The 22444-nt window shown below is 37.1% G+C and overlaps 1 protein-coding gene and 1 pseudogene across 1 annotated transcript; both read right to left on the bottom strand.

The window, feature by feature from the left end:
- Positions 1-11326: 11326 nt before the first annotated feature.
- LOC149832836 (peroxidase 64-like) lies at positions 11327-14165 on the bottom strand. Its single transcript, XM_090012609.1, has 4 exons — positions 13962-14165; positions 13434-13622; positions 12991-13153; positions 11327-11875 (listed from the first exon to the last, which is right to left on the bottom strand). The coding sequence occupies exons 1-4, from the start codon at positions 14163-14165 to the stop codon at positions 11481-11483; spliced, it is 951 nt and encodes a 316-aa protein (XP_089868735.1). The 3' UTR covers positions 11327-11480.
- Positions 14166-16940: 2775 nt separating this feature from the next.
- LOC149832835 (auxin-responsive protein SAUR68 pseudogene) lies at positions 16941-20731 on the bottom strand (annotated as a pseudogene).
- Positions 20732-22444: the final 1713 nt, after the last annotated feature.

Below are 22444 nucleotides of genomic sequence, written 5' to 3'. Positions count from 1 at the left end.
CCAGCAGGTTGCCGGTGAAGGAAAAGAAAAGGGGGAAACAATAGGGGCAGGGGGCAAACCCTGTCGCCTGCCGTTCGCGGTGAGGAGGCGCAGAGGAGTCCGTCCCCTCTGCTCTTACCACCGACTTATTGACGATGGTCTGAGATTTAAAAAAAATTAAAAACACAAAATGTGAAGGTGCTGCTGCATTCAGATGGACATCAGAAGGGTGCCCTGCAGCAATCATTGGCATCCGTGAGGTCGCTGAAGGCAGCTGCACTGCGTGTTCAGATAGAAGATAGGGTCGACCCAAACGTCGGGCAGACTTGGTCTGCACTTAATAACAGATTGAGTTGGTTGTGTCACTCGGTCTGAGCATAACCCAGACCGAGCTGAGTCAACGAATGAAAAAGTGACTCAGTTTGGGTCTGCCCAGTTCGAGTCAGAAAAAAAATACCTTTGATAGACCGACAGACCAACTCAGTTTGGACAGACTGAGTCGGGTATGAGTATTTTTAGCAAATCGACTTGGTCTAAACAGACCGAGTAGGATCTAACTTAATGCGACAGATCGACTCAGTTTGAACAGACCGAGTCAGGTCTAATTTGCTTTTGGCAAACTGAATCGAGTTTGATTTCTTGGCAGACTGGCTCAGTTGGGATAGATCGAGCTAGATCCATATTTGAGGTAGACAGACTTAATTTGGACAAACTGAGTTAGATTTGCTTTCGGTGAATCGATGCAGTCCAGACCGAGTCGGCTAGGTTTTATAAAATATATAATGAATAAATAATATATATATGTGCGAGAGCGGATATGGACATGTACACGGAGAGGTGTGAAAATTGAGAAGGTCAACACCTCAATTTTTTCAATATGAGTTGCATCCAATTTGGATCCAAATCGAATCCAAATTTAGATTGGATCTTGTGTACATGTGAAAACCCCAAATTTTTCAAAAATTTGTAAAAATGACCTGTTTGCCCCTGACTCCATCTTCTGAGAAAATCAAAGCGATTTCAAAGCTAAATTTCAGTCATTCTTCAGATTTTCGGAATGAAATCCATATTGATATACTCAAAATTCAATTTCGAATCCAAACCCAGTGTTTTAAATCCAAATCTGAGCCCCGTTGTTCGATTTCTAAATTAAAATTACAAAAATACCAAAAAAAAGGGTTCTGAATTGCTCGGGCAGTTCATCCGGCACTCTGTTGGATCCCTAACTCTGTATTTCTCGATTCGAGGCTTTAAACCTCGAATATTTTCTAAAAATCCAGACATAAATCCGCTTTCTGAAGAAATTTTCTCAAAAATCGCCTTGAGTTCTCAGAAAAACTCCCTTTTGTAAATATTTTACAAAAACACAAAAAAATTAGTTTTGATCTTTGGTTTCTCGTAAAACTTTAGGATTTTATTCTAAAAATGCAAAAAAAGGGAAAAATAACACAAAAACCAAAAAATTTGGGAAAATTATGAGAAAAACGAATGAGTTTAAATCAATTTTGCTAAAAAAAATCATTTTAAAAACATTTTTTTATGAAAAACCTTTTGAAGGAGCCTCTTTTTGGAAAATTGAAAAAATCTTTCACGCATAAGCTTGGTTCTTTTTACGAAACCCTAAGCCCTCCTTTTTCTGCCAAACCCCTCTCCCTTTCGGCCTCCATTCTCAAAAACCTCCAGAACCTTCTCCTCCTGTTCAGTCGCTCGATCGCCATTGAGCCTCACCCTTTTCCTCTCTTTGCTTCGCCCATCGCGGAACCACCTTTTTTTTCCTCCGCCCATCTCCAACTGATTTTCTTCTCAAACTTTCCTCTTCCTCCTTAAAAGGAGGCACACAGGACTCCTTCGACTCATCGCTTTTCACCTCCCCACTTCTTCCTTCTGCTCGACGATCGCTTCTTCACCACCGCACCTCTCTTCTGCAACAGGAATCCGTCTTTCACCCTGTTTGCCTTCTCCCTTTTCAAGCTTTGAAGTTCTACAACGGCAAACAAGGAGTTTGATCTGAGAGTACCAGGCTTTCGGCAGAACTATGATCGGATCTCGCCCCTTTAACACCGATAATCACTTTCTCAAAAGTTCCTTGTTTCCCTCTTTCCTCCCTCTCGAGCTTCGCCTGCAAAAGTAGAAGAACGGTTTCTCAAGGTGACCCCCCCCCCCCCCCCCCTAGTTGTTCAAGAAGGATCCAAATCCCTACAGGAACCAGGTAAGAACCCCCTTTACATCTTTTGATTTTCCGTAAATGTCTTCATATATTGTGTCGATGTTCCGATTTTGGTGCTTATTCAGCCCTTTTCTTACTCTTTTCACACATCGATGGTGAGATCGACCTGCATATAGCAGGATCGATCCATCCAATGCTACAACAAGGAAAACGATCACGTTCCAACACCTTCTACCCCTTCTTTCATCATTTTTTTTCTTCTTTTTCTCTCTTTCTCTTTTTTTTCTTATTTTATTTTTTGTTCACTACCTTTTAGCATTTGATTTTGATGTTGGCAGCGTCGGATGGCCTTTGCTTGCTATATTTCAACTACTCGAGGCATTCCGCTCCATTATCTCATCATCCCTGTTTTCATGACTTATTGTGAATTTTTTAATTTACTCTTCTGTTTATACTGTTTTAGATTCAATATTCTTTATAGTTCATTCACATCATTCTCCAAATTTCCTGCATTCCTCTTTGGGGATTTGTTGATGAGTCCTCCACTGAAAATCGACTCAATACTGCCAAAGGGGGTTTCAACCATGTACCACTGCTACCTTGATAAGGCTGCGTTAAGACTTTTTCAGAAGTTTATTAACGTTGATAGGATCTATATGATGATAAGTTCATTTCTGAACAATGCCGAATCTCATGGTGCTTAACTGTGTCTTTGTGGCCCTCACATTTCATATATGGGCTTTTGTTGTCTCACTCTGCCGTGAAAGCATGAAGGTGGCAGAAGTCGGTCTGGGGTATGTCGAGCAGCAGAGACCAATCCGATCATGTCAATATGCACTTGCCTCATGGGCAAACTCAATGTTAGAAAATGTGAAATCAATGGTTGTGATCCTCTTTTGTTCAGGTCTACAAGGAAATAGCAAAAACCCGTCAGGTATGAAATTTCTTTTTTTTTTTTCTTTATTGTTATACATCTATCCTTCTGCAAGTCAGCGCTAGCCATCACCTGCGCACCTCACGTTGTTGCACCGTATCACTCCACTCACCTGTCAATTATAGCAACACCACTTTGATATCCACCTCACTACACCCTCAATAGTTGCTGGCACTCATTTATGTTACCTGATGACTTATTTCCCTTGAATAATTTCCTTTTCAGGGCATCATTATATGGTGAAACAGAATCCAATTATTGAAATGCTTCTCTTTGTTGTATGATAACCTTAATTGTAAGTAAGCTTGTTTGTCCCCATAGATTCATATTAGTTTTAACTCCAGCATTGAGATTACTTTCTTTAGTGTTAAGTCAGTTGCTTTGGTTATAAACCACTCTAGATCACTACTATTTGCAAGCTTCATTGTGTTCGATATTCAAGACCTGTACTCACATTTAGAACCCTATCCCAGTCTAGGTAATATAGGCCAATAGTTTGCATTATCAGGACTGTTAGCAATAATATCTTATTTCTACATTTTCTGGATGTAATGTGTTAAATAGGAATTGTATTGGCTATATTCTGTAACAAAGATTCAACATATAGACGTGCATGACAATGGTTCCATTTCATTCTCCTTCTAAGAATATTAGTGACCATATAAGTAGTTAATACTAGAATTTAATTCAACTTCTTTTCATTGAGATGCAATCTATCCATTTACATTCTTTCTCTTTTTTTTTTTATGAATTCTGCGTCTGCAGATTTCTGTTGCCAAACATATATCTGATTGCTAATTGGTGGCTATTCTTTCTATCATTGCTTTAATCCAGTTAATTGGGATATATATATATATATATATATATATATATATATATATATATATATATATATATATATATATATATATATATATATATATATATATATATATATACATTTATATATTTACACAAGTTCAGTATGTTACACTCCATATACTAGTTTCAGAAGGTTGCTTTATATCACCCAGAATATTGAAGAAAAGCAGGGATATGATTATAACAACTGTTATATGATGTCAAATGTGCAACTGAAAGCTCAACTAGTAAGAGTAGAACAAATGAAGATGAAATTTCTGGTAGGAGGGTGGTTGTTTCAGTATGTTCAGCTGCCATTTCTGTATCCTCGATTTCACCTCCACCTATTATCCAACACTATACAGCAGCATTGCTGCCACCCTTTTGCAGAAAATTCTCCACACCCAGCTCATCCCCATCACTAATCTGCACTGTTGCACCGGTAGCAGTCCTTCGTTACCCCTTTCATGTTGCCACCACTATCTGTGACTGCATCCACTTCATCCATTAAACCCACCTTCTCTCACTGCTACATCTACTCACATATAGCCACCACCATTCATATCCACAGCAGTTGCTGTAATTTCCTACAGCCACCTTCACAGCACCATTGCTGCGATTCATCATGTTTTCATGATCATGCCAAGTGCCACAACAGTATGCTGTTCACAATAAATCCCCATTTGTCCTTGTCTATATCATTTGTCCTTTGTTGTGTTTCCCTGCAAACAGCACCATCAATACCCATCCACCACACCATTGCCTAAATTAGGTAGTCCTGCTGCAAACAGTATTGTAGTAGTACCCAAAACCTGTTATCAGGCACCTTACTTCCCCAGCCTTCACCATTACTGCACATATGCCATATACATTCATTAGATGGTCATTGTTGTACCCTACATATAGCAGTGCATCCATGAGTTACATCTCTTCAGCAGATTTCATTATATTAGTACTAAGCATTTACTTCCCTCATGTTTATCTCACTGACATTATTGTACAAAGCATACATCTTATTAGCTGTATACCTATAAATTTCCTTTTAAATTATTATTTCCATGAGTATACCTGAGTGTTTTATTAGTTAGGCTCAATGTAATGTAAACTATCTTCTACATGTATCTTTTATACGGTACTAATCCTGTTTTGCAGAAAATATGCAGTGTTACCCTCCTTCTGAGATTAGAAGCCTTGTAATTACAATTGATGTAATAGTTAGATGCTAAATGAGAATTTACATTTCCTGCTTTAGGTAGAATGAATGAGCATTGTAAATGTCATGAATTGCTTGTTTTCATGCATTTTTGCCTTTATTTCTTAAATTCTCACAATGGTGAAACACGAATGGCACGTGCACCATTTCGTAAGAGGTAATTAATCCTAAGTTGATGATTTACATCAATGGCCATAGTCAGGATGTAAACAAGACTTAGTGTTTTTATCTTTTACAAAATAACACTGGATCCACACTGGATCCTTTTTCAAAAATCACCATATTTTCTTTAAATATTTTCCTCTTTTATCAGAATTTAATTTAAAATTAATTCAACATATATACCAATGGCCATAGTCAGGGTATATTGAGAATTAACTTCATTTTAAATTCTATAAAAGCACCAAAAATGTATTTCTCTCTTCACTTGAATTTAAATGTGGTTATTATATAATATATTCAATGACCATAGTCAGGGATATATTATATCTTCAACCCCATTTTTAATTTACTTAAAGAATGAAATAGCTTTTCAAAAACCAATTTCAAAATTCTTTAAGTTCATTCATCATTCAGGATAGAATTGCATCATATTTTCAAAATTCTTTTCAAAAACCCAAGTGATTTTGAACATCTTTTCTTCAATTTCTACTTCAAACTCATCAATTCTATCTCTTCTTCAAAGTTCAAATTTTGACTTTGAAACCAAATTCAAAGTTCGATTTAACTTCGATTCATTTTCTAAATTCCAAATTCAAGTTTCAAATTCAAAGTCCAATTCGACTTTGAAATTCATTCTCAAATCAATTTTGAAAATTCCAAAAATCCAAAGTTAGATCCTAATCTCAACTTGGATCCAGATTTTTAAATATCAATCTCCATCTTTTGGATCTTAGACTTCAGATCCAAAATCCATTTTAGGATCCAGATTCCAATTCTACTTTGGATCTCAGATTTCAAATCCAAATCCATTCTAGGATCCAGAACCCAATTCTACTTTGGATCTCAGACTTCAGATCTAATTCCATTCTAGGATCCAGAACCCAATTCTACTTTGGATCTCAGACTTCAGATCCAATTCCATTCTAGGATCCAGAACCCAATTTCCCTTCGGATCTCAGATCTTAGATCCAATTCCATTCAAAAATCAAAATCCAATTTCATCTTGGATCCCATAATTCAGATCCAATTCCCACTTCGGATTCTAAATCCAGAATTCGATTTTAAATCTCAACTCTAATTTAGAATCCAGACTTTGGATTCAGATTCCATCTTGAATTCCAACTTTCAAATCAATTCTATTTCTCAAATTCTATTTTTTCCCACATTTCATTTTTTTCAAAAGTTAGAATCCAATTCCATTTCATCGTTATTCTGATTCAAAGTCCATTTATGACTTTGGGATTTCCTTCTTCTCCCTTTATCTCAATTTCAAAATCTTTTCCCTCAAGATCAAGATTTATTCTCAAACTCTGATTATTCCAAAAACTTAGAACTTTAAATCTCAAGTTCTAAGTTAGAAACCATTTCTTCATTCTATCATCAGATTCAAGAAACACTTGAAAAATTTCAAATTGTTTTCAAAAAGAGCATACATCTTTGCATTTCATAAGCATGATTATTTGTGCATTTAGACTTAGACTAAATTCTTAGATAATTTCTTAGCAAAGCAAAAAACATGAATTCGACCCTTGGTTCGATTACCCCTGGTAAAGGCGCCAGGAACGGTCGAACCTCGTACCGACGAGCGGATCCCATCTCCCAATTTTCCCGCAAACATTTCAAAACAGAGGTGAGTTATTTTCTCAAATATTTTCAAATTAAGGTCAAGTGAGACCCCGCGAAAGAATTCCTCTTCTCTTCTTTTCTCTTCTCTCTCTTTTATTTTTCTCCCTTCAAAAAGGAGGAAAATAGAGGTTAGAAAAGGAAAAGAGAAGGAAGAGAGAGAAAGATACAAGAGGAAAAATTTTGCGATGATCACAATACATCAAGTAGATCCAAAATAAACTAGATCCAATTGGGTTTAGCCCAAATCCAAATATTTTTCATAGTTGATGCCATACTTGTGACAATCCATCACAAAAAGGTTTGGTTCGGGTGTACCAGATCCAAGATCTAGTCTGGTTTATAGTACTTAAACGATCTGCTTTGGAATAAGAGTGGATCTGGATCCAGAATTCAATCGAAAGATCTAGTTAAACTAAATTTGAACTATAGTTAATGTGAATTAGGTATGGTGTAAAGACAAAATAAATCAAGAAAAAAATATATGAACCCAAGGATGGTCGAAGAGTAAAAAGATAATTTTTCCTCGAAATACTCAATTAATAAATGAGGCATAACTTTTCACCCCGATGTCAGATTCAAGTGATTTTTAGATCCTTGGATTCTTCTCTTAGAGTATGATTCATTAACAAGAGATATGATGACAAACTCTTAAAGAACAGAGTCAAAGTTTGGCATTAAAGCTTAGGTATATTTTCCTAATTTTTCATAAAGACAAGACTTCAATTGATGATACACAATATTTGTCTATTTTAGATCAGAGCTTGCTAGAAGACTAAGGTAATTTTTTAGAATTAGAATTTAAACATTTGAGGTAAGTAAACATTTACAAAATTCTCTTTAGTTAAATAAAATACATTCTAATTAGTTTAGACATCCTTCAATGTGATTCCATGTGTTTTAAATATGCTAGTTTTATCTTATTTTGAATAGAACAACTATTTAGCATGCTTAAGAATCCATAACCTCGATGTTCAGTATGATGCTTAATTATGATGATACATGTTACATGTTTCTTGATTTATGACATAATTTAAATTATGAATGTATCCAATGTGGAGATAATCAAGACATTACTATATATAAAAGATTGATGTATGACTTTGAGAAATGAGTGTAGAGTTCCAGAGTTCTGGGATAGGATTTGTCTTAAGAATGTCACACGTATGCCTTGGGAGGGGCATTGTAAGTATCGTGACTTATTGAGTTGACTCTGTAGTGGAATGTTATCCTTAAATATATGACATGTGTATACGTATTAAAAGTCGTTAGTAGACATAGATTGATGATTGTATAAGATACTAACTTTAAGAAATGAAAGTTAAAAGAATAAGTTTCATAGGGTAGCCACACATAGCATGATAAGTAACTCTACTAGGTGAGGCATGGTCTAGGTATTATTTGTAATGTGTACCTCAATCGTACCTTGGGATTTGCTCAGAAGTTTCTAAGTGATCGTTAGGGGCTAAAACATTGCCCACTAGACACATGTAGAATGTTGCATGAACCACAAAACTTTGGATGCAAGTAAAGCTTCTTGATACCTTGGGGGCAGGTATAGCTCCTTGAGTACCTTAGGGGCAGGTATAGACTCTCAAGCTCTTAGGCTAGCTACTGATGAACACTTTGTGGCACTCGGTGAGCAGCTGCATCACTTGTGTTCATATTCTGGTCTGATTTGGACTATGTTGTTGTAAGTGGTTCATATGTCTAGCCAATGCCTTAGACTCTGAGTTGTCTACATAGGTTGCTACACCCAATAAATCTATTTTCGAAATAGCCGATTAGAGTAGAATGAGAATGTTTTCTTTGAGAATGATGATAGAGAACGGTAAAACGGGTAATATTTATAAACATGTTTCCGTGGTTAGCAAACTAAACTAAGATTAGGAGCTTAGAGCTCACTATAGTTGTAACAGTTATGTCTAATTTGTAAATATAAACTTAATAAGTTGTAGACTCTTGGTTACAATTGTAGGTTCAGGGATTGTTGCCAATAGAAAGAACTAATCGTGAACTTTGGACTCAGCTACTACCTGACTTCACAACATTTGAACTATTTTTTATTTTACATTCTGTATTTATTCTACTTATGTACTTGTAATACTTTTTGGATGGTAACAGTTATTGTCAATGGTGGTATTGACCTTCATTTATTATAAAAAAAAAACTTCTGGCATGGTTTTGAAGTTAATTTGGTAATTTTCCTTTGAGAACAAATGTCTAGGAGCCCAGGCTTAAGAGGCCCTGGTTTTGGTCGTTACAATTGAACAGGAAAAGGAATTGCCCGCCGAAGCACAACTCTCCCTCTCAAGCATCCCACCAGAATTTCATGCTCTCTTCGTTTGTAACTTGATTTTTTTTTTAAAGAACTGTAACTTGAATTCTCGAGCCTACAAAAAAGATCGAGAGTACTTGTAATAAGCTTTTCCACATTCCCAACCCTCTTCTCCACCTCGTGTCCTCCCTCCATTACTAAGGCCATCCTTGCAATTTGTATTTTGATCTGATAAGCCCAACAATCATGGAGTCTTCAGAACAAAAGACCCACCACCACTTGGTGAGTAAAGCCCCATTAAACCTCCTAAGGTTCCTTATCCCCAACCCCCAAATTCATGCAGTGTCGCAATAATCTCCCATCTAGCTAGTGACTTCATTTTATCACCTACCCATCTTTGGCAGATAAAGTTGTGTAATTTTAAACAAACTTTTATACACATGTTTAGGCTTTAGAGGTAGAATCATAATATGTAAGAACATACCAGACTAGAACAATGCATCCAGTGGACAGAGAGATGTCTGTATCACAACCCAATCAATCTAATGCTTTAGCAACAAAGACTAACAAACACGAAAAGAATCCTATGATGATCCTAACTGTCCAACTAATGCATCTTGACAGTTGGATTAGTCTACCTTACTGGTGATTATGTGATATTAGATTAATCCACACCGATGATGGAGGGCAAGGATTGACTTTGGATGTATCCCATCATCTCTCTCTCTCTTGCTTAGCAGGAAAGAGAGAGACAATTCTCGAACAGATGAAACGATGGTTGCCGTCAGAAAAGGAAACGGTTCCCTTGGAGGTCCGAGCTTAAGGCCGTGTTTGTGTGTGATAGATAGCCATTTTACACACTAGAGGTGGGTTTTCCACGAAAATGGTTCCTGGGGGAGGGGTTGGTCCGATTTAATTTTTGCAGCAATGAAATCCATCAAAAGGGGGTGCTGCGGCACCCATTCCATAACATCTTTATGAAAACGGGTGGTCATGTTAATCCAAGTGTTGTTTCTTAGTAAATCGACCATGCCGAACACATCTGTACGGTCAAATTTAAGTAACACATGGGAAAAACCCTTTGAAAGCCTGATAGGGTGCGTGTATATATATATATATATAGTATTGCGCTTGTTCTGGCACGTTTTTTCGTTTTGGCTCATTGGGGCCTTCAAAAAAGCATAGTTTTTGTGTTTTTTTTCTCACATATCTAACACCGTAGATGAGATCTATAAGTTTTGTTTAGTGGGAACCGGCTTTTGGATCACCGGAATCTGACCTGAATATAGGTTTTTTTGGTAATCCTAAATCAATGGTTATGAAGGCATCAATTTTTCTGGTTCATAAAAATACAAATTTTTTGTGGAAAAAACATGATCCAAGAGATGATTCTCACTAAATCAAGCATGATAAACACATCTAATGGTTCAGATCTTTCATCAAACACTTCAAGCTGTGGGGCCTAACATGGCAAAATGAGAAAAGCGGGCCTAATATGTTAAATTCTCTCACATATATATATATATATATATATATATATATATATATATATATATATATATATATATATATATATATAGTGAGTGGTAGCTGCCTAACCACTCTTTAAGCCTCTACCTGGCTTTGGAAGGATTTTTCTTATGCTTTCTAAAATCTGATCATCGAAATGTGATCTACATGCGTGATTTTATAGGAATCGACTCTTGGATCATCCGATTATGACACCTAATTAGTTTTTTATAAAATTTAAAAATCAATGGTTTACAATTTTCAAAAATATTCAATACTTAAAAATCATCTTTTTTATTGAAAAAACATGATGCAAGTTTCATTTCTTAGTGAATCAACAATGCCAAATACATCTGGGTCAGATTTGCAAAAAAAAAAAACTCAAAACCCTTATTCACTGGTAGGAGCCTGACAGTCAGGCTCAAAAGTGCTCAGTCAGCTACCACTTTTCCTATATATATATATATATATATATATATATATATATATATATATATATATATATATATATATATATAGGCACACTTGACAATTTATAACTTGGAAAATTCATGCAAGCTTTATTTATCCTTGTTTTGTTTGTCAAAAGCACAAATAAGTTCACTTTGGATTACACCCTCTACCACAAATCCAGACAGCAAAATCTTCTACCCTCATTCACTCGCACAACATTGTGGATGATTCAAGAACCGATCGACCTCACACTATTAAACTTTGACACCACTCATCCAACAATCACAAGTAACAATTAATCAAATAAAATCGAATAATGGTTCTACCTCACAAACCTGCAGTCCAACCTCACCTCGCCATCCCCAGCCAGGCTGCTCATCTTGAGCATGGATTTCACAAAAGCCTTCTCAAAGTCCCCTTGTGAATTGGCAAACTTGCCCACAAGGCCTTTGGTTTTGCCGTTGGAGAGCAGGGCTTGGTCAGAAGAGAAGAGGCCCTTCCCCTCCAGCAGTTGCTTGTAGTACATGTTGTCGAACACTGAAGCAGTTGAGTCCATGGTTGACCCTGCACTCCTCACCTTGTTATGCTTGGGGCATGTCTTCTTCAGGCTCACAGCAAGGGTCGATGCCATGGTGGGATCCACATCATGGACCGAGTTGAACTTATGGATCCTCTTTTGGAATGATGAACAATGGGAGAACCCAAGTGTATGCCCACCTGCATTTACCCACAAGGGTGTGCTTTATCATGGTAACTTCTTTTTTTTTATTGTTTATTCTGGTAACATTTGGCAAATTTGTTCCCCCTATCCCTTATGTCATCCCTATCTTCATACCCCTTCTTGGGATCTCATCGATGCAAATTTTTTTGATCGAACCGGACTCCATAGATGTGATCTACATCCTTCATTTATTTAAGATCGTCATTTAAATTGCTGAAGTCAACTTGTGCTCAGGATTTTTTGGTGATTCAAAATTCAACGATGCAACATTTTGTGATTTAAAAAAATCATATTTTCAACAAAGAAATGTGATCCAAGGGTCTATCCTTATTAAATCGACCATGCTGAATCCATCTATGAGGTCAGGTCTCATCAAAACAACTTGCATCATAAGATTTAAGAGGGTATGAAGATGGGGGATGACATACGGGATGAGTGGAACCCGACACAACTTTTGGTGGTTGGTAAAAAAAACAAAAGAAAGAAAGAAAGATCTATGACTAGATTCAGAAACAGATGCACCTCTTAGTGGAATCAGCCCCATGGAGATCACCAAGATGCTTATCAAATAACATTCAATTATCAAGATGCTCATATATATGTACGTGGCGCATGAGCCAGGCTCGAGCAGAGCCTGGACTTGAAGACTTGGCTTGATGCAAAATATAGAGGGCTCGAGCCCAAGCCAAGCTTGAACAGCCTTTAACTTTGAGGGGGCAAGATTCGAAATCACCACCTCTTGGTAAATGAAAAACTTGGTGCCTGGGCTCGGCTCATTTTACCATTTCAGCCGAGCCCGTGCCATGCTTAAACAAGCCGAACCCCAGATCGGGCTGAGATTTGTAAAGGCATAGATGTGCATTCGTCTTAAGGTGAGTTCGATCTGACTACGTATGTATGGATGATGTTCAGCCTCTGAGGAGGCTTCATTTCAAATTAGTGTCCCAAGTCCCAACTAACTAACTTGGTCTCTTGAATCTATGAGGCTCTAGTGAACTTGGTTAGCCACATTTGTCAAGGCTGTTCAAACTCAAACTTTGGTACCATGTTCATAATCAGGGAGGTTAATAAGCGTGACTTATATTAATTATCTTTACTAAATTATTGTCACCTGAGAGTGCCACTAAATCATCAATTGAAAGGCCCCTGAGAGAGAAGCTCTGGTTCAGTTGAGAGAGGTTGAATGTAGGAACCGGTAATAATTTAGTTTCAGCGGCTTTGGAAATTCTTCCATCTTTCCTTCCTTTGGGCACCTCCCAAGTTGGTCCTCCAGACTAAAAGAGAAGCAAAAGATGAAACAAACATTATCAACTGTTGTTTCCCACTGAAATAACAAAAACCAAATATTATAACTTCATTAAAATCTATGGTAAATTAATGACACCGACATATTCCACTCCTACAATACAATGCAGCTCATGAATGGCAACTAGTAGAACAATCAATTTCCAACAATGACCTATGTACAACAAAGTCGAAACCAGATCTTTTCGTCGAATATTATGAACAAATTAAGTTCCAATTTGGTCTGATGAAATTGGTGTCACTACTTACAAGTAGCACTGCATCCCGAGCAGCAAGTGCAAGAATATCAGCACAAGAAACAACACCCGGACACTCGGCTTCCAGCTTCTTCTTAGCAGCATCAATAACATAGAACGCATGCAAAGAGATGTTGGGTGGCCCGTCTTTCTCAGCAGTGTTGGTCTTAGTAGAATTCAGCAACACAGATCCATCACAGCCCTGAAAGAGAACTCAAGTCAATCAGATAATCTAAACAAACACATTAAGAACTCAAGGCTCAAAACTTGGTACACTGGTCCAAGGGCTAGTCAAGTGAAATTTTGTGGATGGTTAGACCTATTTTTCCATGTTATCAGACTTCACTTTATGAAACAACCATGAATCTCTGTAGGCACTCAGGCTGATCGAGTTTAAAACCTCTAAATGTGATAGGAGTAACTTGACTCCATTGGCATTGCGGTAGATTTGAAAAGTCCGTGTAGCTGGAACAGTTTGGTCAATTTTTAAATGGGCGTAGCTCAAGTCTATTACAAATATAAGAGAGAGAGAGAGAGAGACCCTGATGAAACAGTCGTGGAAGTGCATCCGGAGGAGTGCAGCTGGAACAGTTTGGTCACGATTCATGGCCTTCTTGACAGTTTTTGCGACAATGGAATCAACCTTTGGGCATGATTTGTCATAGTAATCTGTGCTTAGTGAGCCAGCTACAGAAACAACAATGGACAATACCACAAGAAAATGAACAAGTACCACAGCCCCCATCTCTCTCTCTCTCTCTCTCTCTCTCTCTGAATGCTTAATGTTGATGTGAAGAGCTAAGACAGGGCCTCAGGATATATATAGAAGGGGAAAGATTTGAGAAAAAAGTATTTGGAGGGAACAAATTTTGAGTTCATTTGTTTCTTTCTCATTGAACTTACTTTCATGGAATTCTTTAATTTGTAAGGTAAAGGAACATGGAGCCTTTAAGACTAAGAAATATAGTAAAGAACTTGCTTGGTATTTGATAGTTTGAACGGATTGGTTAGTAGAGTGGTTCAATCATGTTGGAGGGATATTCATTTCGTAAAATGAACTAAATTAAGCAGCACTTCAAATTGTCTTGATTGGACTTCTCTATCTAATAGATATGCACTTGGGTGAGAGGGAGGTAAGCAAGATATAGTTTTATTGGGATAAGTCTTTGGTGCCGATGTGCATACAGTATCAATGTGTTCAATCTTACCTCATGCATTTTTAAGTGGATGGGACTATACAAATAGGCTTAGTTACAAATGATGCTTTAATCAAACAGTTTGGATGCAGAAGTCTTTTTTTCAATTATATTTTGGTGCAATATGGACCAATTTTCGGCTGTGCACATCCACATCAAAGATGCAACCATTTTGTTGTGGACAGTTAAACATCCATCCATATTTATTGTATGCATATGCGTAAAATCAAAGTCAGTCCCAGTTTCTTAGAACCAAGTATTAATCCTAATTTTTTATGGATCCAAAGTTGGCCCGGAGTTGTAGGGGTGGCCCCCTACCCGTAAGGTGGGGGTTCGTGTGACTGTTTTTCTCCTTTTATTTTTTTGTGTTTCTTTCTTCGATCTATCTATCGGTAGGTCAAAGGGCCGTTTCCTAACAGGCAAAAGGCGGTTGAGATCGCCAACCAGGCGTGCCCATCCATCTCTAACCATCATTTGAAATAGGATGGGTTCCATCATACATTCAATCATAGCCATCCAATCAATGGCTAAATAGTTCTAGCTGGATGGCTACGATTGAATGTACGATGAAACCCATCCTATTTCAAATGATCGGATCCGTTTCCCTGCAAATGTTATGATGGATCTAATTATCTTTGGCTTTTGGTAATTTATGCTAGTTTCTTTGATGTAAACAGACGGCTTTGAACTGTATAAATCACAGTTTAATGTCAATAATGATATATATATATATGAGCTTACTCAAAATTTCACTTGGTGCACTCTTGATTAGCTTTCACGTAGGGATGTCAACGGTTTGAATCTAAGCATTTCCAAATTCGATTTATTTTTTTTCTAACCATGAGAGCAATGAAAGCACACAGGAAAGCTTTCATGGTAGAAAAATAGGAAAAAATTGCTCTCTAACCTGACGGCGAATTCGAAAAGCAAGTCTTGAATTTCTTTGTTGCCGCGGGCAACGTCGTTCAAGTTGTCTCCTCAAAATCTCCTTCATTGTTGCATTAATTTCATTAATACGATACAATGAACTTTTATATACAACTGAACCAATACCCTCGACAAATGGGTTGGAGTATGCTAGGTCTAAAATCATTCTTGGGAATGTGGACGATACCATTTACGACTAATTGGATATTGGCTAAACCGATTCTGATCAGTGTTTTACATATGTAAACTTATTCAGATATCCACCAAACTCGAATATTTATCACATTCGGGTGCAAAAAATCAATAGTACTCTCTTTGTAAAATGGTACCATCTTCGAAATGCCTTACACCAATTTGCCAAAACTCTCTCCACATCCAAAATTTCAATTCTTGACTCTTTTAGGCCATTTTTATTTTTTGCATAGGTGAACCGCCTGATGTTTCCGTGATAGATGCACACATTGTTCGAATGTCACAACATCTCAATAAAAAAGTGATTTGCATGAACATTTCTTAGACCTGATGAAATTCACATAAAAGAATTTGCTAACCTGGCTAAGTTGAATCCTAGAAAAGAAGATTCACATATCAAATGTGCATCTTCTAAAGTTCACAAGCCCTATGCAAACCTTTTAAAATTGAAAAAGTTCTAGCTCAACAGATTCACTCTATACATACGTGGCAGTCATATCATTCACACAAGCATCATGTGAACCTCTTTTAACTAAAAAAATGCTTAAAGTCAAGACGTACATTCACAAATATATGTTAGACCTTTGCAAATTTGTATTATGAATGTCTCTAAACTTTGATCATTTTTATTTGAACTTTGCAAGTTTGTGTCACCTATTTGTGGATGTCACGATTTTTGCGCACATAATATGCATACCTCCTTTAACTAAAATTGCATAAGTCTAGACGTACGTTTGAAAGTGTGTGTTTTTATTTTCGTAAATATGCATTGTGAATGTCCTTATCTTCGCTTGTCATCTGATTCAAGTTCGGCTGGTTTGTGTCATTCATTTACGGTTGTTCCCTACCTTCACCCATATAACATTTGGACCTCCTTAACTAAAATCACATAAAGTCTAGATCCACAAAAATCAAACATTCGCACAAGTCCTATATTCGCAAGATTTATATGTAAGACAACTGCTAATTCAAAACAAATATAATTAAAATATGAATGTCCTTGCCTGTTGTATTGGCGCACCCTTGGAGGTAGCGCTAGTGTAAAATGTGTTCTATTGGCGCAAATATTGACTTGTGTCACAAAAAAGGCTTACCAATAAAACTTATTTTAACAAAAAAAAAAAAGTCATGGGAAACCAAACCAGGGGCATTCGAATACAAGAGGAGGAGGCAGGATGGAGTTTGTTAGAGCAAACGTCTTCCTGTCACATAGCCTCATCACCCCCGAGATCTTCAACGTTGTCCATGATGCCCTCCGATCCAACGGCGCCCTCGTCACCCTCTGTTGCGACCTCTTCTGCAACTCCTCCAGCGACTGCCATGCCACCTACTCAAAAAACTTTTCACTGACACAAAAGTCGCATCAATGAAAACTGGTTTGCTGGTGCCAAAATTGCACCAGTCAAAGTCTTTTTCATTGGAAAATGTAAATTATGCTAGAAAAAGCTTTACTTGCAAAGCTTTTACTGGCGCAATTGTTGCCCCAGTAAAACTATTATTTCTTGCAGTGAATGTCTTCCACACATTTGTGGATGACCTCCTGATGTTTGCGAGAAGACTTGCAAATATCCTATGTATATGCAAAACTTCTAAGCTCAGTTGCGAACATTTTGAATTTGCATATTCAACATGTATTCACAAATATTTTCATGACGATTTTTAGAATCTCTTCATCCTCGCTTGTTACATTTATGAACCATTGCACAAGCATTGAATGTGATGCTTTATATATATAAAAGCTTTGTTTCGTATATAAGGACTATTTTTTGCATAAAATTGGACTTCTTAGCTAGGGTTTTGTGATCCCCAACCCGTTTCTCTCGCCAAGTTTATTTAACGAGGTGTCATTTTTTTTTGCCTTATCTGTGTCATGTGGCGACACATCATGTGAGTTTTTTAGCGTTCGACACATAATCAACTATAAGATATCCCGGTAAGCACAAATTTCACTCTTTGTAACAGTTAAATTAATTATTTTTTGAAATAGTGGCATGAATCAGTTATTTTGTAAAACATAACATAGTTCTCAAGTTATTTTCGCATATCTAATCACATACTCTATTTTTTTGTTTAATTAAATTTCATGTGAGTCTCTTTTGCCCATTTTTTTTCTTAATTTTGTATGCTTCATTCCTCAAATTTAGGTGTATATCTTGTTTTATAAAGATGACCAAGGAACAAATGTTTAAGTTATTTTTATATTTTTAATATTATATTTTGTTTCTTTTATATAATTAAAATTTATGTGAGTTTCCTTTGCCCTCCTATTTACCTCTATTATCTAATTTTTTTGTACAGAAAATTGTTCATCTGTTATTATACAGATGATGAGTGAAAAAACTGTCATTGGGACATCAACACCTATTGATGAATCAGAGAAAGATGTAAGATATGTAAATGTTACAAAAAGGTTATTTGAATTTGCTCTTTCTGTCATAAATCTTGTGAAATATATTAAAGTTGCTTTCTCTTGAATACTAGTTTTTTCAGAAATAATACCCATAAGTTGATGGTTCATGCTTTGAGGTACCGAAGAGGGTTGATACATCTATAGACAAGGAACATGCTCTATGGCCAAGAGCATGGGTTTTTGATATAATTCATAAAAAAATGCAGCAATAATAAGACGAAGTCAAGATTGTTGTGATCAAATAAGAAGACTCAACTATATTCACTAAAAAAGAAGGGTTTAGTAAGTAAAATTCTTGATGCAAAAAAGGTTGATGTGTTTGTATCTCCAATAATGTCTCTCGTCTAGGAAGCATCTAAAGAGGAGGATGTTAGTAAATAGTTAGCGGTTAAAAATTGTAAGGAGCTATTGACTTTGGATTCTTCGATAATTGCTAACCTACGGGTTCGACTGAAGGAAGCAGGAGAAGTAACCAAGAATGGGGTCCGATTATTTATCTGTGTCAAACCTGTGAGATCCAAACAAGCATTCAGAGCTGGGTATGATTTGTGAAATTTCATACCTCACCTTGGTCCAACCTAAGCTCCAACTAAAATATGTATTTTTTAATGTAAAATATATTAACAATTAGTATTTTAGGGGTCTTCTCTGAGTCTGGTTTACGTTATGATATGGGCCGCAGGTGTGGTTTTGCATTAGGTTGGTTCCAGGACCCAGTACCCGCACCATAAAATCGGATCTGAGTTCAGATCAAAACCCATCAAACCATGTGCCAATTTCTAGAGATTGAATGACACTGTTATGAATGGTAAAGTTGCTCCATTTAAGCCAACGAATCAAGGTTTTGAATCCCATCAACTAGTTGTTGACTATCAAAAAAATATAATTAAAAGAAAAAGTGGTAATGGCAGCAACAGTAGCTACAATAGTAATATATAACGGTAAAGAAAATTGTTAGAATTTTCTAGGCGGCTAGGCTACTGTCTTTTGCTTAGATAAAATACTATACATATTTATTACCATTAATTCAATGAATTAATTTTTAATAAATTTAATCTTGCTTCCTTTTGGTTCATAGATGTGTTTTACAAAATCACAAGTCTGCATGTGGTCGGCCACTGCTTTAATTATCATGGTTGGGGCACCTAAGGCTGGATGGTCACCAGTAGGGATGCATAACGAGCCGAGCTAGCTCAGGCTCAATTACCCATTTAAGTTTGGTTTGGAGCTCGTTCATGCCTTAAATGAGTTGAGCTTGTACATGGCTCTGAGCAAACGAGCCATGCTTCATCGGCTTACTAATAAGGCTCAGATAAAAGTATATATAGAGTATGCTTGCAAAATTAAACCAAGAAGTCATTTTTTGCATAACGGGTAGGGGATCAAATCTCACCTTTTCAAAACTCTTTACGTTTTTTTAGAAAACCATTCAAGCTGGGCTCGGCTCAAGCTCAGAAGCAAGCTGAGTCTCGAAACTTGAGCCAAGTCTCAGAACTTGAGCTGAGCTTGGATAGGGGCATTTTGAAATGAGTTGAGTTCGAATAGCCCAGGCTCGGCTCAAACCTGGCTCATGTGCATCCCTAGTCATGTGCTTAACCTAGAGTTTTACCTTGCAAGAAAGCGAGTTCATTAAGTGACCCATTAAGCGAATCCATTATCAGCATATGAGTACTACTAATATTTCATAATAGTGTATAATTAAGAAGCATGGAAAGATTTTTAATTGACCTCTTGCGACAGCCAAACCTTCAGCTCACTTCATAGTATATGATCCGGACCGCCATGTATAGCTTGTTTTCAGTGTTTTTGATTACCCAAAGCTACGTTAAGGGGGCCTTGGGTTCTAAGCCCATGACAGTATGATTCATGTTTAAAAAAAGAAAATTAGCACTTTTGATATTTTTTCAGGGAAAAAAAGATACAAAAGAGCTCAATTCAAAGCTTTCTTATGTACAAGTTTGTATGTTACTATGAGCATGTTTTACTTAATTAGAACCCATTAAGGGTTATCTTTTGTCAGGGGTGTCCTTGAGGAGGAGGACCAGCACCTGCTGCTGCTGCTATGTTTTTTTTTCAGACAGAGAAAGCTGGGTTTAGGCAGACCCCGATCAGTTATAAAACTATACCATTGGGATTAGAACTTGCAACGTCCCAACACAAGGTGGTGTGCACTAACTGCTCCTGACAGACAAGCGGTGCCTCAGTTGGTACAGCTGCTGCTACTTAGAGACACTAACAATGCATCCTCGACCTCCCTAAACGCATTCCCGCGCACAAGTGACATGGCATAGTCGATGAGCGCGGCATCACAAGGGAATGTAAGTGCACCATCGATGCTAAAACCAAACTCTTCCTCTGCCATGTTCAGCAATTCCAGGAAGACGGGCAGTGGAGGTAAGCAAGGGGAACCATGAACCTTTTACCATCGGCCGCATACACAGCAAAATGGCCCTTGTTTGCAATTGCGGCCACTTTGCCACTAGTGTGGCTGTCTTCAACAACACCATCTGAGATCCTTCTCCTCCCTCTTGCAGCCATCTTCTGCCACTTCCTGACAATCTCTACTACCCTCTTTGCCTTGACCATTCTTTGCAAGATGAGTTGTAGGAGACTATAGGAATGTAGAGGTGACTTGAGAGTCTTTCTTATACTTATAATTTTGGGTGTCCTGTATATAGAAGATAATAGATTGGCATATCTTCGTAGTCTTGGGTAGATGGGATCTGAGATGCACGTGATGTGGGGCCTATAAGACGTAAGCAAGGAAGATGGGCGTGCTGGTAGTTAGCATAACATTGAAATAGATACCATGACTGGGGACCAACATATGCAAGAAAAGCCAGTCAAGCCAACAATTAAGTGTAAGAACAACAAATTTCAGAAACTGTGGGTGGTGGGGAGTTCGTTGAGACCCAGGTGGAACCAGATATGGACCAAATTTTTGGGTTTGGTATCGGGTCCTAATTTGGGTTTAATAGGGTCTACTATTAGAAAAACTATACCTGAATCCGATAAGAACTACATGAACCAAACCTGGACCATACCCTGTAAAACCATATTTTCTTATCATTTTTACATTGAAAATTTGCGGGTCTTAATCGAAACTCAGGACTGGTCCAGGTCTGGTATAAAATTTCACAAACTATACTCAGGTCCATATATTAATTAATCGGACCTTTGAGTCCAGACCCAGGTCTTAATCAGGTTTTTTTTATTTATCACCATACTCGGATCCTATAGGGTTTGGTTCAGGTCAGGTTCATGTAAACCTCACCCATTGACACCCCTAGGAAGGATGACTTTTGCTATCTCCTGTTGGATTGGTGCTACTATTTTTCTAGCTCTCCAAGAACAAAAAATAGATGTTCTAGGATGCAAGTGGGCAAGAAAGCTTTCCATATCTTTTCACGTATCTATGGGGGAGTTTGATTGCACGGACACAACTGCTTAGAATAGTCATATGTGGACACTGGTGGCCGAGTGCAGAGGTGTTCTGGACAAGTCGCGTTTTTGTTCCAATTGTTCCACTCTCTTTTATCTTTTATCTTTTTTTTGTCTCAAGTGTCTCGAACACCACTCCTCCCCTTACGAAAAGTTAGCCATGTTTAAGGCATGAACCTGCGTCTTCTTGTTGAAGTTGAGGTTGAGTTATGCTTCACTCCTCTCCCCATCTTCATACCCCTCTTAAATCTTATGTTGCAAGTTGTTTTGATCAAATCTGACCTTATAGATAGATTCAACATGGACTATTTAATAAGAATCGACCCTTCAATCAAATTCTTTTGATGAAAATTTATGTTTTGTTCACCATTGATTTTTGAATTGCCAAAAAAATTGGCATGCAAGTTGGATTGCTACCATTTAAATGTTGATCTTCACAAAAATGAATGATGTAGATTACATTCATGGAGTTTGATTTGATCAAAACAACTTGAAAGGATATGATGATAGGGATGACAAATGGGATGAGTAGAACCGATTTGACCAACATCATCACCTTACCATAGCACCAAGCAATGGTAGGACCTAAACCTTTTTCCACTTTCCATGCTTGAACCCTCATCATGCTAACACCACCAAGTCTGATTGTTTTCAGTATTGTTGTGAATCAACTTATTCTTATTGTATCGGTAAAGAATGGATACAAAATGAGTTGGTTGGGCTTATTTTTTTTAATAATATAAAAATGATTTAAAATATTTTTAATAATTTTATATTGTTTTAATATTTTTTGCTGACATGTGTCATCTTCTGATTAAAAGTTAGCCAATTCAAAATCAAAATCGATTGATTCCTGAA

Source organism: Nuphar pumila, chromosome 7 (assembly GCF_984573655.1).
Source record: "Nuphar pumila chromosome 7, dmNupPumi1.hap1.1, whole genome shotgun sequence".
Lineage (NCBI taxonomy): Eukaryota > Viridiplantae > Streptophyta > Magnoliopsida > Nymphaeales > Nymphaeaceae > Nuphar > Nuphar pumila.
Note: the sequence above shows the minus strand (reverse complement) of the source record. Positions and strands in the feature narration are given on the sequence as shown.

Excerpts from the sequence above, each read along its gene's own strand:
- LOC149832836 (XM_090012609.1), bottom strand. The coding sequence starts at position 14,165 with ATGGGGGCTGTGGTACTTGTTCATTTTCTTGTGGTATTGTCCATTGTT. Across the intron at positions 13,623-13,961 it reads TCCACGACTGTTTCATCAGG|GGCTGTGATGGATCTGTGTT; the intron begins GTCTCTCTCTCT and ends GTTCTCTTTCAG. Across the intron at positions 13,154-13,433 it reads CTCGGGATGCAGTGCTACTT|TCTGGAGGACCAACTTGGGA; the intron begins GTAAGTAGTGAC and ends CTTCTCTTTTAG.